Raw genomic sequence first — 15,101 nt, 5'->3', positions numbered from 1 at the left:
CCACCAGTATCTGCTGGATGATAAGTGCATTCATCACCATGCTTTGGCTTCATTTGTATACCCCATTTTCTTCCAATGTAGTGTGTCTTCATGTCTTTGATTGCTTTTCACCCAACGACTTTATAGTCATGGGGACGATCCATCTCCAGCCTGCAGGCCCAGGAAAGCAGTTTATTTATCATTAACTCTTTCCTCATTCTTTGATCTTTGGAAACTGCTGCCACCACATTTCCCCAAACAGGGATGTGCTCAACCATGATGGACTCATGCTTGTTGGCCTCCCATGCAAAGCTGCAGACACCAAAGAGCTCAGGTGAGGTACTGCCAAACACCTCCACAGGGTCCCACAAGACCTCCTTGTATGGAAGAAGCCTTTCCACAATGTCCCCATCGCCACCAAGCAAGAAATACTGACCATTGCATTCCCAAAAATTTGGATCATGCACCACCCATGGGCACAACCTGAAGTAACTGCAATGGATAAAAACTGCACACTGATATGTTCTCCCTTCATCACACACACAGCCCCAAGAAAACACTGGTGTGGGAGAACATCCACCCCCATCACAAGGGACAGACCAATTGAAAAGCACTGATCACTATTGTGAAAGCAGCTCAGCAGACCTTATCCACTCCCAAACTGCATCTTTCATACAGTTAAATTCACTTTAGTGATGCGCTGAAATGAGTTTAAGGCCCCACCACCTCTGGAAGAAAGTGGGCTTTAAGATGGGTCAGGTAATCTAATTTAACATCATACCACTCTCTGTCCTATAACAAAGTTCTGGCAATGGCAGAGCTTCCAGTTTGACTTGAAGATCTGAAACTCCTGGAGATGATCAGAGACATGAGGTCCTGTGTCAGAGAGGTGCAGCAGGCTTTGATTTTGGGGGTAGCAGTACTTCTCCACTTTTGGGTCCATGTGATGCCAGACCCACACTTCATGCTAGAAGAAAGAGTTCCCCCACTGATCTCCAGACTGAAGAATCCAAAATGCCCCCGGAAAGACTTCCAGTGGTTTCCCTCTGCCCTAGTGAGGCATGGGATGGTGACATCTCCTTCTGGTAGGCAGGGGGACAGAGGTGCCCACACAGCATTCACAAAGCACTCATCCCACATGGCTTTGCAAGTTCAACCCCCTTCTTCCAACCTCAGCCCCAAAAAATCAGGGGAAGGAAGTGAGTGGATCATCCCTAACCCACTCTGAAGCACGTGGAGTTGTCAGTGGTATGAGCCCAACAGGACCTAAGAGTCTCCCGAGCTTTTTGCAAGGACCACAGCTGGTATCTACAGTCCTCAGGGATCAAGAAGATACCAAACATGTCTCTCCAAGGAGGCACAAGGGGATATAAATCCCAACCAAGTCCTCACCACTCACTCCAGACACAAAACTTAGGAGTTGGACCGGTCCCCCAGTGATAAATAAAGTACCAGATAACAGGGCCAACCTAAGTCCTTCTCACCTCACCGAGGTTGACCCAAGGAAGCCAAAGATTGCCAAGAATCAGCACTTCCATGTCTGCAATGAGAGTAAAGGGAAATCATTTTTAATGGAGCTCCACCACGAGGGACGAGCTGGAAATAGCTCTCATGCATCACTACTTTCCCAAAGCATGAGATGAAGGATTTTAACAGCTCAGGGATCCTGTAGCCCTTAGAGAATGTTCATCTCTCTGCAGTAAATGAAGTTGGAAATGTTTTCTGGAGAGTGAGAACTGTGGACCAGATGATTCTCTTTGCTAGGAAAGAGTCCCTCCAATGATGTTTTTCACTCAGGTCCTTGCATTGACATCTGCAGGCAGGTTGGTCTCTGGTGACAACCAATGTTTCCAAGGGTTTGGATAACAAAACTGTCTTCCAGGTCTTAGTGACCTGGAAATTGGAAGTTGGAAACCTAGGGTGAAAGGAGGAATGAATTGCTGCAGCCGTGGGTGCCAATGTGTTTCAGCCAACAGCTGGTGGTGGTTAAGGGGAAAATGCTCAACCTGGGACAGAAGGCAATGGGGAGCTCTTGCTGTTGATAGCTGCTATATCTCAGCTTCAAGGGAAATTTCAAGGGCCTTGTGAAAAGCTCAAAGTTCTTCAACCAAGAAGATCCACAGCTTTACTTCTCCAAGTAGCACTGTGACCATTGCGGGCATTAGGTCCAGGGGTGAGGACATCTCCCCATCCCCATTCAGGAGCCCACAACCCATCCAATCTGTGGTGGGTTTTGGAGGAATCCTTTCCCAGAAACGTGACTTTCTGAGGTCTGTCATCCCAGGACCACAGGGAACGGTCCTCATTTCCAACAGGAATCATAGGGTTGGATTGGACCTCAAGGATCATGAAGCTCCAACCCCCCCCACCACCACCACCACCACAGGCAGGACCACCAACCTCCGCATTTAATACCAGCCCAGGCTGCCCAGGTCCCCATCCAAGCTGGCCTTGAACACCTCCAGGGATGGACGGGGCATCCACAGCCTCTCTGGGCAGCTTTTCCAGCACCTCTCTGTAAAGAACTTGGGGAAGACCTCCAATCTCACTCTCTTGGTAGTTCCAAGACTACACCAGGATTAGGGCAGTGCTGGGACTATGAACTGACTACACCAGGAGTCCTGTGGCACTGGGCTGAGGTTTTCTTTTTGGCTGCAGACTTGGAGCAATCTGAATTTGTTCTGCTGGGTCTCAGTGGGTTTGGGGAGTTTGAGGGGCTGTGGACAAGGCTTGTGGGCAAAACCCAGCCAAGAAGATGCACCAGCTCCACACTTTGAGAATAAATGACTTTGGGATAACACTGCTGAAAACCTTGACAGGCATCCTTAGGGGCCACAACAATTCTTTGCATTTAAAATATCCTTGCAACCGAGTGTAGGAAGAGTGGGAGAAACGTGTCTATGTGACCCTGCAAAGCCCCAGCACTGACGACAGCCCCGTATTTGGGTGAGTCTCACCTGCTCTTCAGGTTCAGAGGTCTTTTTCTCCCCCCTCCTGGATTATTTTTTTTTTTACTTTCTGAATGGGGAGAGGCACTGCAGCCCCATGACGTCGCCAGCTCCTTCTGATTTCATTTTAATGCAATCATGCCCAAACGAAGGCTCCACGTCTGGAGTTACGACTCAAACCCCGTGATCGCTCATTTTTATATATACACGAGGGAGGGGAAAAGCGTTTCCATAGAGAGAGGGGGGAAAAAAAAATATATCACAGCCCTCTTAATAACAATAAAAGAAAAGAGAGGGTGCAGAAGTTGAGGGGAAGGCGCTGATGTCTCTCTGCTCGGAGTGAGAGCCGCACGCAGCAGCCCCTTCCCATCCCAGCACCGAGGACTGCCAGGTGAGTGCCTGGATTTCATTTATTAACCAGCTTCGTGTGCACAAACTTGAAATATTTCAGTGCTCGGGAGATCAGGTTCCACATCTTTCTGTGAGAAAAGAATTAAAATGGGATAGGGAAAAGTAGTATGACTGTCTCCAGAATAAATAGCTTTGGGGTTATTAGAGCAGTTTTTTTGGAGGGAGATCAGGCAGGGGAAAGGTTTGGATATGCTGGGAGATCAGAAAGTGGGAATATAGATCACTGCTGTGGGTAAAGGGATGTGGAGAGGTGGGCGCAGCCTTATCCTCACCAGGTCAGCATGGGTTTGGAGCCCTGGGAATCAGCATCTCCAGGAGAGGTTCGTTGGAGAAGTGGAGACAACATCAGACAGAAAGAGTTTAAAAGTCTACAAGCCTCGTTTGCAGTATTACTTTATTCCAGACTTACATTTCTGATGGGGAAAAAAATCAGCTTTATGCTATACCTCTGCTGTGGATGATACAGCTCTGTCCCATCTTTGCCGGAGCTGCCGTGCTGAAGTGATTCACTTTTCTCTTTCAAATACAAGAGGAAGAGTTGTCCATCGATGGGCACCATCCCATTATAATGCCTAGAAACTGCTCACGGGGTTCCAGCAATTCCCACTCATGGGTCACCCTCTGGCAGCAGCAGATTTCACTCCGACTCTCTCAGGTTTGCTGCAGTTATTCTTCTTCTCCCTGATCTTAGGAAGGAATGACCCATTTCCAGCTATTAAAAAAAAGACCCCCCCCAAAAAAAAAAAACTTTTTGGCAGGGGAGAAAAACCCCTATGCAAAAAACAATAATAACAATAATAAGCTTAAAATCAGATTTGCTGATCAGGATGCTTCATTTCTTGGCTGCTTCGCTTTGATTTCTGTCCTGTCTTTCCCATTGCTCAGCCGAGGTCCCCAAAGAGGTTTTTTTCCAGCTGTGGAGCCCATTTCAGACAGCTGGGATATACCAGGGAGAGGTGAAGAAGACAAGGAGATGCTCAGCAGCAGCTTCTTATATCAGTGCAGTTCACTGCCAGCAGCCTCACTGGCTCTGTGAGCATTTTCAGAGCTATTCCTGCTATTCCAATAGCAGCCTGGGGATATGTAGGGTAGCAGGAAAGGGTTGAGGAAGGATGGCAATTTCCAAATTCATGTCCTGAGCCCCTTTGTTCTTCTAGGAGTTTGATGGGGTGGTCACATCATCTGGGGCTGCAAATCATCTGTTTTGGGGTGGGAGCAAAGATGCTCACCTTGATAGGATTTGTAAGTAAAGCCCCAGGATTTCAATGTCTGACTTGGGGCTGAAGGAAAAAGAGCTTCGGGTCCCAAATCACATTCATGTGGGGGTTGTGCGTCTGGGATGGGTTTTGCTCACCATTCTGCAGTAACAGTTTTGATAATGCTGCCTGGGTCATAAAACAGCTGCTTCACACCCTTCTTTCCTCTGGATAAAGGGGATAAATTCACACTTAACCCCTTCCACAAGGGACAGCAAAAGGACAGATTTAAGATATAAACCTGCCTTGATCTCCCTCTTTCTCTAGGGAAAGAAAGGGCAGAGTGAAGGGGATGAACTTGCCCTGATCTGCTTCTCCAAAGGGAAAGCAAAGGGCAGAGCTAAGGGGGTGGATCTGCCCTGGTCCTCTCCTCCAAAGGGCAGCAAAGGGCAGAGTTAAGGAGATGAACCTGCCCTGATCTGCTCCTCCAAAGGGACAGCAAAGGACAGTTAAAGTGACATCAATTTCACAGACTCACTTATTGAAGAGCAGGTTCGAGATAGCAGTTTCCGGGGATAAGGGGGGCTGGTTGAATTTTGGAGGACATCCACCCACACAGAAGACCCCCAAGAGATGTTCCTGCATCCTGGTGACTTGGCCCGATGGCCAGAGCTTGCCGTGAGACGCTCTTGCCACAAGATGGGGCCAGAAGATTGGGAATGGAAGTCCACCTCGGGGCGCTTGCAGGGTCGGGGTGACATAGGGGCTGGCCGTAGGGATGCTTGTACCATTGTCGATAAAGTGAAAGAATCCCCAACTGGAAAAGGCGTAAACCTTCAGATGAGCGGATGAGTGCATATATGGACTTGGAGATGGGAAGGTTTTGCAGTACGGAGGTTATCTCAAAAATGTTAACGTTTTTTTAATCAAGATTTTGGGACATTAAAAAGATTACATTTCAAGTAGCGAGTGATGCTACTGTGTCATGATGTCGACAAAGAGATGGCTGAACCTTCTACAGAAGTTTCAATTTTGCATAACACCTTGGCCACCCTACCTAGTACTCCCAAACCCAGGGTTTGGGGGTTGAACCTTACAGGAAGATGTCCTAAAGCAACTCGTTCCCACTTGCCCTGAACATTAGATGCAACCTTGGGGGGGACTTGTTAGATGAACCCATGACTTTAGGATGTAAGAGGTGAGTTCTGGACTTTGGGATGTCAGAGGTGATCCCTTGAGTGTAGGACACAGGAGGCAAACCCAAGGCTTTGGGATGTGGGAGGTGAACGCAGGACTTTAAGATGTGGGAGATGAACCCAAGAGTTTGGTGGGAAGTAGGAGGTGAATCCAGGAGTGTGGGATGAGTGAGATGAACTCAGGACTGTGGGACGTGGGAGGTGAACACATAACTTTGGGATCTGGGAAGTGAACACAAGACTTTGGGATCTGGGAGGTGATCCCAAAGACTCTGAAACCCAGGTGAATCGAGGCCAGATGGGGCTTTCAGCAACCTGGTCTTGTGGAAAGTGTCCTTGCCTATAACAGGGGGGTTAAAACTAGATGATATTAAAGATCCCTTCCAACCCAAACAATTCGATGATTTTGGGATCTGGGAGTTGAACCCATGAGTGTGGGACATTGGGATGATAAGAGGATGGTGGTGCTCTGCCCCGTGCTTGCTGGGAAGCTGATGCCCATCTCTGCCCTCCTCTTGCTCTCTCCACTGGGCAGGCTACCACCATGTCCCACGCCAAGCTGCTGTTCCTCCTCGCCCTCCTCTGTGCCACAGAAACCAGCAGGGCCTTCCGCCTCTACAACGCCGCCTCCATCTTCAGCTGCCTCAACGCAGCCCTCACCGAGGCCCAGAAGAGCCTCCCAGAAGAAAACACTGTCTTGGATAAGCGTGGCTACGACTACCATCCAGCAGAGGAAGCATCCGAGGAGGAGGAGGAGACAGAGGAAGACAGAGGGAAAAGGACATTCCCAGGGGAAGGCCATTACAAATACACCTCCCAGGCGCAGGTGAAGGGGAAGACCTACCAAAACCGTGCCAAGAGCGACCGCCGTACCAAAGTCACCCTGTCCCTCGATGTCCCCACCAACATCATGAACATCCTCTTCAACATCGCCAAAGCCAAGAACTTGCGGGCAAAGGCTGCCGCCAATGCACATCTCATGGCCCAAATTGGGCGGCGGAAGTGATGCTTGAGGGGCAGGGGGTGACTTGGAGTAGGGATGGCCACACAGCTCCAATGCCCGGCCCCAACCAGTTGGTTGGAGGGGACTGACAGCCGTGTATGATATCAGTGTTGTTTATTTTTGACCCATAGAGCTACCTAACTTTCATATCTCTTTTTCTTCCTCCTTTCCTTCCCCATCTCCCCTATTCCTCCTCCCAGACATTTCCATGCATGGGGAAGAGGGTGGTGTCCTCAGCAGGGCAGGGGGACATGTTGTTTTGGAAAGGTCCCTATTAAAGCTACGATCTCTTGAGTTTTCAATGCTTCGTTCTCCCATCACCTCTAGAAGCTTCTCATTCAGGTCCATAGCCTTTCTAAAAGCTCCCTTCAGTTCAGCCTTTCCTACAGCAGCCCTGGTCGTGCTCTCTCTCAAGTCTTCAAACACAAGTTGTCCCCATACACAGTCACAACTATATTGAGGAGGGAAAACCTGAACTGGTCAGAGGATCATGCCCCATACCTGGAGACGTTCTAGGTCAGGCTGTACAGGGTTCTGAGCAACCTGATCCAGCTGTAGATGTCCCTGTTCATTGCAGCAGAATTGGAATGGATGAAATTTAAGGGTCCCTTCTGACTCGAATGATACTCTGACCCTGATCTCAGGAGATATTTCCCAGTTTCTCCTGCTGGAAACTATAGATTTTCAGGTTATTTTGCAACCACTCTTTTCTCCACCATCACTTTCATCCAAGAATCCATCACCTTTCATCCAAATTACCATTTATAAGCAACCACAGAATGCAGCATGTCTTTGCCTCACTCCCACAGATCAAGGTGAGTTTGTACCCCAAGAGTCACAAATCACTTCCCAGCCACTCCAGACCCACCTGCAGGGCTGTCTGTATTGTCCAATCTACCCCCACCCACATCATCCACCATCCATCAGATCCAGGTGCTTCATTTCCAATGTACATCCCTGGTCAAACCATCCCTGCTCACCCTGATTCCCTCTGCCCATTGTCCATCAAGCCACAGCTCATCAAGCACCCACCTTGGGCTATATATCCCTTCCTCTCAATCCTCTCCTCTCTTCACCTCACAGCCCAGTTGCAAGATGAAACCCACTCCTGACCTCCATCCCAGCACGTGGACAGAAAACTGGGAGACAGAGAGAAATTTGGCCCTCTTCCTCCAGAAGAAATTTGCCAAGAGCAGCAAAACAATTCCCAACAGTCCCATCCATGTCATAGCTACAGGGAGCTCCAGGTGGGATATTACAGAGGACAGGTCTTTGGTTGAAGGGTTGGCAGATAGACCCACAAGCAACACAGCTGAATTCATCCCCAGAGAGACCACTCTTGGGCAGCCAAGGCTCCTAGCTGACCCCCAGCTTTGGGCCTTAGAACTGGAAGCTGATCAAAAAACACAAATCAAATAAATACACAGATTCTCCAGCATCTTCCCCTCCTAACACATCTCCAACAGAAAACACATCAATGTGCCCGCAGCATCTCTGTGCAATGACCCTCTCCTGCCTGCAACCTGAAGCTGAGGATGTACTGGTGAGCTTATTCTTTCCGCTAGAGCCTTAACCTGTATAGCTCTACATAAATATCTACATAACTTTACACATTCTATGGCCCAGCAATCTATATGTCCATCCCCCATGAATATATTGAGCTATTCAGTAGTAGACAGTGTTTGTGCCTATTTTACAGATGGAAAACTGAGACACGCATGCTCACACATATCTCCCCGGACAAAACAAGGTCGGACATGGTCAAATATGCTCTTGTCCCTTTGTAGGTTTGGCCAGAGATGTCCTAAGATTGTCCAGGTTGTCTTTACAAAGCACAGAGGTTGTCTATAGGTGTCTAAATGTGTATGCTAGAACCAGACCATGACAACAAACTCAAAGCTGAGCCAAGGACAACAGATAGCAGCGGATGGTGAGTGATGGGGAAAGCAGAGATCCTCCCTCTTCAGCTGCATATCTGTGGGGGACTCACCCACAGCCAGCACCGCTTTGGATAAATCCTTCTAAAATTAATCCTCCTTCTCAGCCTCTGCCAAGCGAGGCAGGAGGCTGCTCAGAGGGGCCAAGAGGCAGGCAAAGGTTGGAGGAGCCGGATTTCCCAAGGAAATGGGATAGAAATAGGAGAGCTGAAATCTCCATCAGCCACCACCTGGCTTTGGGAGCAATTGGAGCCAAAGCTTAACGGGGACAGCACTGAGTTTCAGACAGCAGTTTCCTAAAAGCTGGGTGAGGATTTGGTCTTTCCTGCCACGCTTTGTGCAGGGACGGAACACAGTTTCACGTACTGCATTCAAAAGATATTGATTGCCCAGACTTTGCTGGGCAGTCAAGTGTGGGTCTACTCAGACCATCATATCCTTCTGTTTCCACTGTCAGCTCCTTTCCAGCCTCTACATAATCCTTTCCTCCAGGCATCCCCTGGCCTCCAGGATCCCCCTGACCCTCCTTCTCCTCCTCCTCCACATGCCAATGCTCTTTTATCATATAAACGCAAACCAGAGATGTTGCAAGGATTTTGGCAACTCCCCAAGGACAGTAGGTCCTGAATCCCTTCCTGGAATCAAGGAGGCCCCATGCCCATCTGACTGAGGAAGGAATTCAGGCAGTATAACGTAATGAGCATTGAGCATCTGGCCAGAAATACTCTCTTGCTGTGTGGGAAGGTGCCCATGTTCACATCTATGAGGTTTTGGCTGGGAAAAAAAAGCACAAGCTGATTTCCAGTGGTGACCACAAGAGGTGTATCCCATATATCCCAGAACATAGAGCACCAGGAACACAGAACACCAGGGACACAGGGACCTTCCATAGTGATACATCAGAAACAACCTTCTGGGATTTCCTTCTCTGCCCTTGAGATGTCCCATCTTGTTTTGAGACGTTCTACCCTACCTTTGAGATGTCCCGTTTTGTTCTAGGTTGACCTGTCCTCCTCTTTGTATGTCGTGCCTTGGGATGTGCTGTCTCACCCATGAACTGTTCTGTCCCACACCTCTATGCCCTATCCTGCTACTGGGATATCCTGCCCTGTTTTAAGCTGGGCCAAGAGAGGCTGTGACCAGGGACAGAGCCAACCCTAGCAACCCACATGGATCCACTGCAATACATTTGGTGACGTGGGCAGGAGCACATCAAGGCTCAAAAGTCAACCCCACACTCTTGAGAAGGATAAGAAACTCCCTCGCTCTTAACAAGTACCAACAACTCCAAAAATGTGTCCTCTTTCCTTTCTGCCCATGCCACATCCTGGCCATTCTTTGAGTAAAAAAAGCTTTTTGTGAGCCCCAGAGCTGCTGAACCTCCCCATCACATCTCATTTTCTGCTCTCTCCTTTCACAGGCCCTACCACTCCTGCTGAACCCAGGAGGGGTGGTGAAATGGGGGCTCACAGAAATCACAGAACTGGAGGGTTTAGAAGGGACCTCTAAAGATCACTGAGTTTAACCCCCTGTTAAAGCAGATGCCCTACAATAGGTACCCCATAGTTGGGCTGACCAAACTATGTCCAGGGGACCATCCAATAAGGTTTAGTTGCCTCCATAGTGCCAGTCCCCACACCTTGGGTGTAGTTCACATTTTAAAAGCTGTGTTGCTGGCCTCTGGGACATTCCATGTCAGTGATTTTCTTGCTTTGGTGTATGATGTATAGAAAATAAAAGCATTTTCCATTTGCAGAGTGATGGTCTCATTGGTGCCTCTCAGTCCTGGTGTTACACATTGTATCATCACCTTTCCCCACAGCTGTTTCAGGTTCTCCATCAACCCCACAATAGCCTTAGTATCTCTGACCAATTTTTTGCTATACTATATCTCTTATCCCTACTTTGAAGGAGGGAAACTGAGGCAGGTTACAGTCTTATTTCCCACCAGCAATGAAAATTTAAAAGACCAAAGAATCTCCAGACCTCCAAGGCCTGCAGGTGCAAATCCTTCAAAGCACCTCATTACCCCACATTCACCTCCCTCTAGGAACAGAAACACCTGAACTCTTTGCCCACAGGTGAAACAGGAGGGGGAAGGAGCCAGCAGGGAGCCCTCTAAGTGCAAGCCTGGTCCTACCTCCCTATAAAAGAGTCCCCATGAGAAAGGTCAGGTATGTTCTGAGTTTGGTGCTGTGATTTTTGTTGAGGAGCTTTGATGGTTTAGAGTCATGGTGAGTAGGCTTGGGTTTGTTTTCTAACAGGTGAGGGGGGTGTTAGGAGGAGCTGAAGGTGTCTTCCTTCTTGCTGTGGGAAGGTGCTTTGCCCTTGGCTTTGGGGTTTCCTGGAAGGAAATTAGCTGTGGGGTACAAAGAAGCGTGGAAGTCTTGGAAAATGATTTCCTGGGGTGGGTGCTTAGCCTTGGGAGGACTTGCCTGCTGATGTGTTCATATCTTCTTCTATCTTCTTATGAGGATAACTTGGAGGTTGTGCTGGTAGTGATATTAAGGCTAAGCTGGGTGCCCCTCTGGCTCAGGTGTGGGGGAGTGAAGGTCTCTCCTTGAGGAGACAGTTCCAGCATCCATATGTTGGCCCTGCTCTGGGTGTTATGGCTCTACTGGGTCTCCAGCCACAAATCCTACCTAGGCCATACATAACTCAAAGTAGGTAGTAAAGGCAAATCAAACTTTAGTGAGGCTGCAGATCAAGATATTTAAGATAGATGTGATAGGAAAGTTCATACCAATCTTAAATATCGTGTAGCTCATGGCTTTCTTGAATGAATACAAGATTTTCCCCCATTAACCCTCTTTAGGTATCTCTAGTCTCTTTGTAAAGCAAAGCTTGGTGCTTGTTGTGTTGGCTTTTTTATTGCATTCCTCCCAAAGTCTCCTCTGTCAAAGAATTCAACACCTTAGCTACATCCTGTGCATGAACTCTCCTCCATATAGCTCAAGCCATGCGCAGCTGCTTCATGGGGTGACTGTTACATATTGTAGAGAGGTGAACCTTCAGTCCTTACTCATCTTTCTTTGGTTCCCTTCTCGCTATCTCGAGAAGGTTGATCCTACACTTAATCTAAACTAGGTTGAGAAACTGCTCTGCAAGTCAGTAACTGGGTCCTAACAGTGAAAGGACTTTTCCCCATCAACTTCCTTATCAAGAGATAATTTCCAAACTTAACTCATCTGCAATATGGAGGGGTGTCTTTGTACTGTTGCCCAAGATCAGTTGGGCTGTGAGAACACCTGGGAAGGCTGTGGTGGTGCCCTGCCTTCTGCCCCATGGCAGAGAGAAGAAAAGTCATGAGCAGTTTGACTTGACAACAACATTGCTGCACTTTAATCAGCTCTGTGGCCTGTTCCTGGGAACAGAATCATTGTGCAATATAATAACAGTGCTGAGGTATAGAGGGACCTACTACTAGGCTCTGATCTCTGCAGCTGCAACATCACTCTGAAGGGTGAATGCATGGTTCCTGCTAGATCAGTATATCTTTAGTGCCTGCTATGGAGAAAGTGTCCTGGCTGCCACTAAGCTGGAATAAGGCTCTTCTTGCACATAGGTTGTGGGCTGTATGTTCCACAGAGGCAAGAAGAAATGTCTTCTTTAGACTTCCTTAGTGCATACTTGTAACATTCTTCCCTCTCCTATCCCAATGCAGAGGGAGTGTATTTCCATCCACATTGGCCAGGCTGGTGTCCAGATGGGCAGTTCCTGTTGGGAACTGTATTGCCTGGAGCATGGGATTCAGTCAGATGGCACCATCTCCTCCATGGCATCCTCAGGGCAAACAGACTCTTCCTTTGGGACCTTTTTCAGTGAGACAGGCTCAGGGAAGCATGTGCCCAGAGCAATGTTTGTTGACCTGGAGCCTGCTGTCATTGGTAAGTCATTGAAGGTCCCCCAAACCACTTGTTGGGGTGACACTTGCTGACCTGAAGAGTGGTGTAGGTAACCTCACTAGGATTTTAGGTGGCCAGTTTCAGTATGGCACTGCATCTAAACTAGAGCAAATAACCTGGCAGACAATGCTAGAAGCAGTCATGAGATCTCGGTTTCTTCCAGATGAGATCAGGACCGGGACCTACCGCACACTCTTCCACCCAGAGCAACTCATCAGTGGCAAAGAAGATGCTGCCAACAACTACGCTCGGGGCCACTACACCATTGGGAAGGAGATCATAGACCAAGTTGTTGATAGAGCCCGTAAAATGGTAAATAATACCATGGGGAAGTCCTCTGCACCAGACTGGTTGCTGTTGCTCTGACTGTCAAGAGGCAATGGTGTGGCTGGATTGCTATTAGATTGATCACGTCACATAGAGGGACATGATGAGATGCGTATGGTTGTATGTTACCTTTCTTGGGAAGTAAGAGGGGAAACAAGGGGCTTGAAGATGCACTAAGAACTCATTCCAACCAATGTCACAGGTCACTTTCGGGCTGGTGTCTTCCCCTTATGCTTCTCCTTCTCTATACAGTCTTCCTGCTGTAGAACCTCAGAAGTGCTGTGATAACTCTCAAGTATGCCTGATTTGGGTAGAATTTCTCCAGATCCTATTCACTGCTGATGTTATGAATCTCTATCTGCCCTATAATGTTATGGCCAAGACCCCTCCCCCTAAGAAGAAAATAATAATAATAATAATTTATTGTATTTAACATTTCCACTATTAGAAGTGGAAGGTATGTGAAAGCAGAAGTAAAACTTCTGGCCATGAATTTCATGGTTGAATGCACTACTCTTAGCTTAAGTCCAATGAGGCCCCAGTAACTCAGCTGTCCTGGCTCTTTCTCTGGTGCTACAGGCTGACCAGTGCAGTGGCCTCCAGGGGTTCCTGGTCTTCCACAGCTTTGGGGGAGGCACAGGCTCGGGGTTCACCTCCCTCCTCATGGAGCGGCTCTCTGTAGAGTACAGCAAGAAGTCCAAGCTGGAGTTCTCCGTGTACCCGGCACCACAGGTCTCCACAGCTGTGGTGGAGCCCTACAACTCCATCCTCACCACCCACACCACCCTGGAACACTCGGACTGCTCCTTCATGGTGGACAACGAGGCCATCTATGACATCTGCAACCGCAACCTGGACATCGAGCGGCCAACCTACACCAACCTCAACAGGCTCATTGGGCAGATCGTCTCCTCCATCACTGCCTCTTTGAGATTTGAAGGTGCTTTGAATGTTGACTTGACTGAATTCCAGACCAACCTGGTACCCTACCCACGGATACACTTCCCCCTCACCACCTACGCACCCATCATCTCAGCAGAGAAAGCCTACCATGAGCAGTTGTCAGTGCCGGAGATCACCAACGCTTGCTTTGAGTTCTCCAACCAGATGGTGAAATGTGACCCACGGCGTGGCAAGTACATGGCGTGCTGCCTGCTGTACCGGGGTGACGTGGTGCCCAAGGATGTGAACGCGGCCATTGCGGCCATCAAAACCCGCCGCTCCATCCAGTTTGTGGACTGGTGTCCCACGGGCTTCAAGGTGGGCATCAACTATCAGCCCCCAACGGTGGTGCCCGGGGGGGACCTGGCTAAGGTGCAGCGGGCTGTGTGCATGCTGAGCAACACCACGGCCATTGCTGAGGCCTGGGCACGCCTGGACCACAAGTTTGACCTGATGTACGCCAAGTGAGCCTTTGTGCACTGGTATGTGGGTGAAGGCATGGAGGAGGGGGAGTTCTCGGAGGCCAGGGAGGACCTGGCTGCCCTGGAGAAGGATTATGAGGAGGTTGGAAGGGACTCAGCAGATGGGGGAGAGTTTGAGGAGTAACTCCACCTGTGGGAAGGCAGCTTGGGCTGTGAATAGCTTTTGTGTCTTCTCTAGGAGTTAGGAGGGAGTTAAGGGGCTAGATTTGAGGCAACATGGTGGGCAAACTCCACAGATTGGCCAAAAGCATCTCTTTGTTATGCATGAATTTGAATAAATGGTGATCAGCAAAAATTCTTATTGAAGTCCCATCAAATTTGCTTTTTGTTGGATGGGGGTGCCCTGGTGCCTTTGCTTCTTCAACCCTACCCATGGGGCTTTTGTACTTGTATGTGCTGGAGTGGGTTTGTCAACTGCTTTGCTAAAATGCACCTTGAGATGGTGACCCCCCCCACTTGTGCTCTGCTTTCTCCCTATTCCAAATGCAGCTGGCTCTGTTTTTCCAGGCTGCTTTCCCCTCTGAGGTTCAGCAGGGGCTGAGATCAGGTTTCTTTAGTCCCCCACCGCCACACAGAGCCCTGCTAAAGCAATCCATGTCTGGCTGCCAGGGCTGGGCTTGCCTGGAAGTCTAATTGGAGTCTGGAGCTGAAAATTCAAATGCTCTGCTGTCTGTCAGACCTCTCTGGGGGTGTTTGACCTGTTTCTAGCTCATTCCAGGCATTAAATCAAGACTCTGGGTGAGGGTTGCCCACCTTGTGCCATAGAAGAATCTCT

General features: G+C 48.8%; 2 protein-coding genes across 2 annotated transcripts; both read left to right on the top strand.

The window, feature by feature from the left end:
* Positions 1 to 3,189: 3,189 nt before the first annotated feature.
* UCN3 (urocortin 3) lies at positions 3,190 to 10,422 on the top strand. Its single transcript, XM_072356805.1, has 2 exons — positions 3,190 to 3,318; positions 6,266 to 10,422. The coding sequence occupies exon 2, from the start codon at positions 6,275 to 6,277 to the stop codon at positions 6,734 to 6,736; it is 462 nt and encodes a 153-aa protein (XP_072212906.1). The 5' UTR covers positions 3,190 to 3,318; positions 6,266 to 6,274; the 3' UTR covers positions 6,737 to 10,422.
* Positions 10,423 to 10,855: 433 nt separating this feature from the next.
* On the top strand, positions 10,856 to 14,979 carry LOC140251485 (tubulin alpha chain-like). Its single transcript, XM_072335326.1, has 4 exons — positions 10,856 to 10,904; positions 12,335 to 12,557; positions 12,739 to 12,887; positions 13,482 to 14,979. The coding sequence occupies exons 1-4, from the start codon at positions 10,902 to 10,904 to the stop codon at positions 14,310 to 14,312; spliced, it is 1,206 nt and encodes a 401-aa protein (XP_072191427.1). The 5' UTR covers positions 10,856 to 10,901; the 3' UTR covers positions 14,313 to 14,979.
* The last annotated feature ends 122 nt before the right edge of the window (positions 14,980 to 15,101 follow it).

The sequence above is a fragment of the Excalfactoria chinensis genome, chromosome 1 (genome assembly GCF_039878825.1).
Source record: "Excalfactoria chinensis isolate bCotChi1 chromosome 1, bCotChi1.hap2, whole genome shotgun sequence".
Classification (NCBI taxonomy): Eukaryota; Metazoa; Chordata; class Aves; order Galliformes; family Phasianidae; genus Excalfactoria; species Excalfactoria chinensis.
This window is presented reverse-complemented; position numbering and strand designations above follow the sequence as displayed.

Coding starts and splice junctions, on each gene's coding strand:
- LOC140251485 (XM_072335326.1), top strand. Junction 12,558..12,738: donor CCTGGAGCCTGCTGTCATTG/GTAAGTCATTGA, acceptor GGTTTCTTCCAG/ATGAGATCAGGACCGGGACC. Junction 12,888..13,481: donor TTGATAGAGCCCGTAAAATG/GTAAATAATACC, acceptor CTGGTGCTACAG/GCTGACCAGTGCAGTGGCCT.
- UCN3 (XM_072356805.1), top strand. CDS start 6,275: ATGTCCCACGCCAAGCTGCTGTTCCTCCTCGCCCTCCTCTGTGCCACA.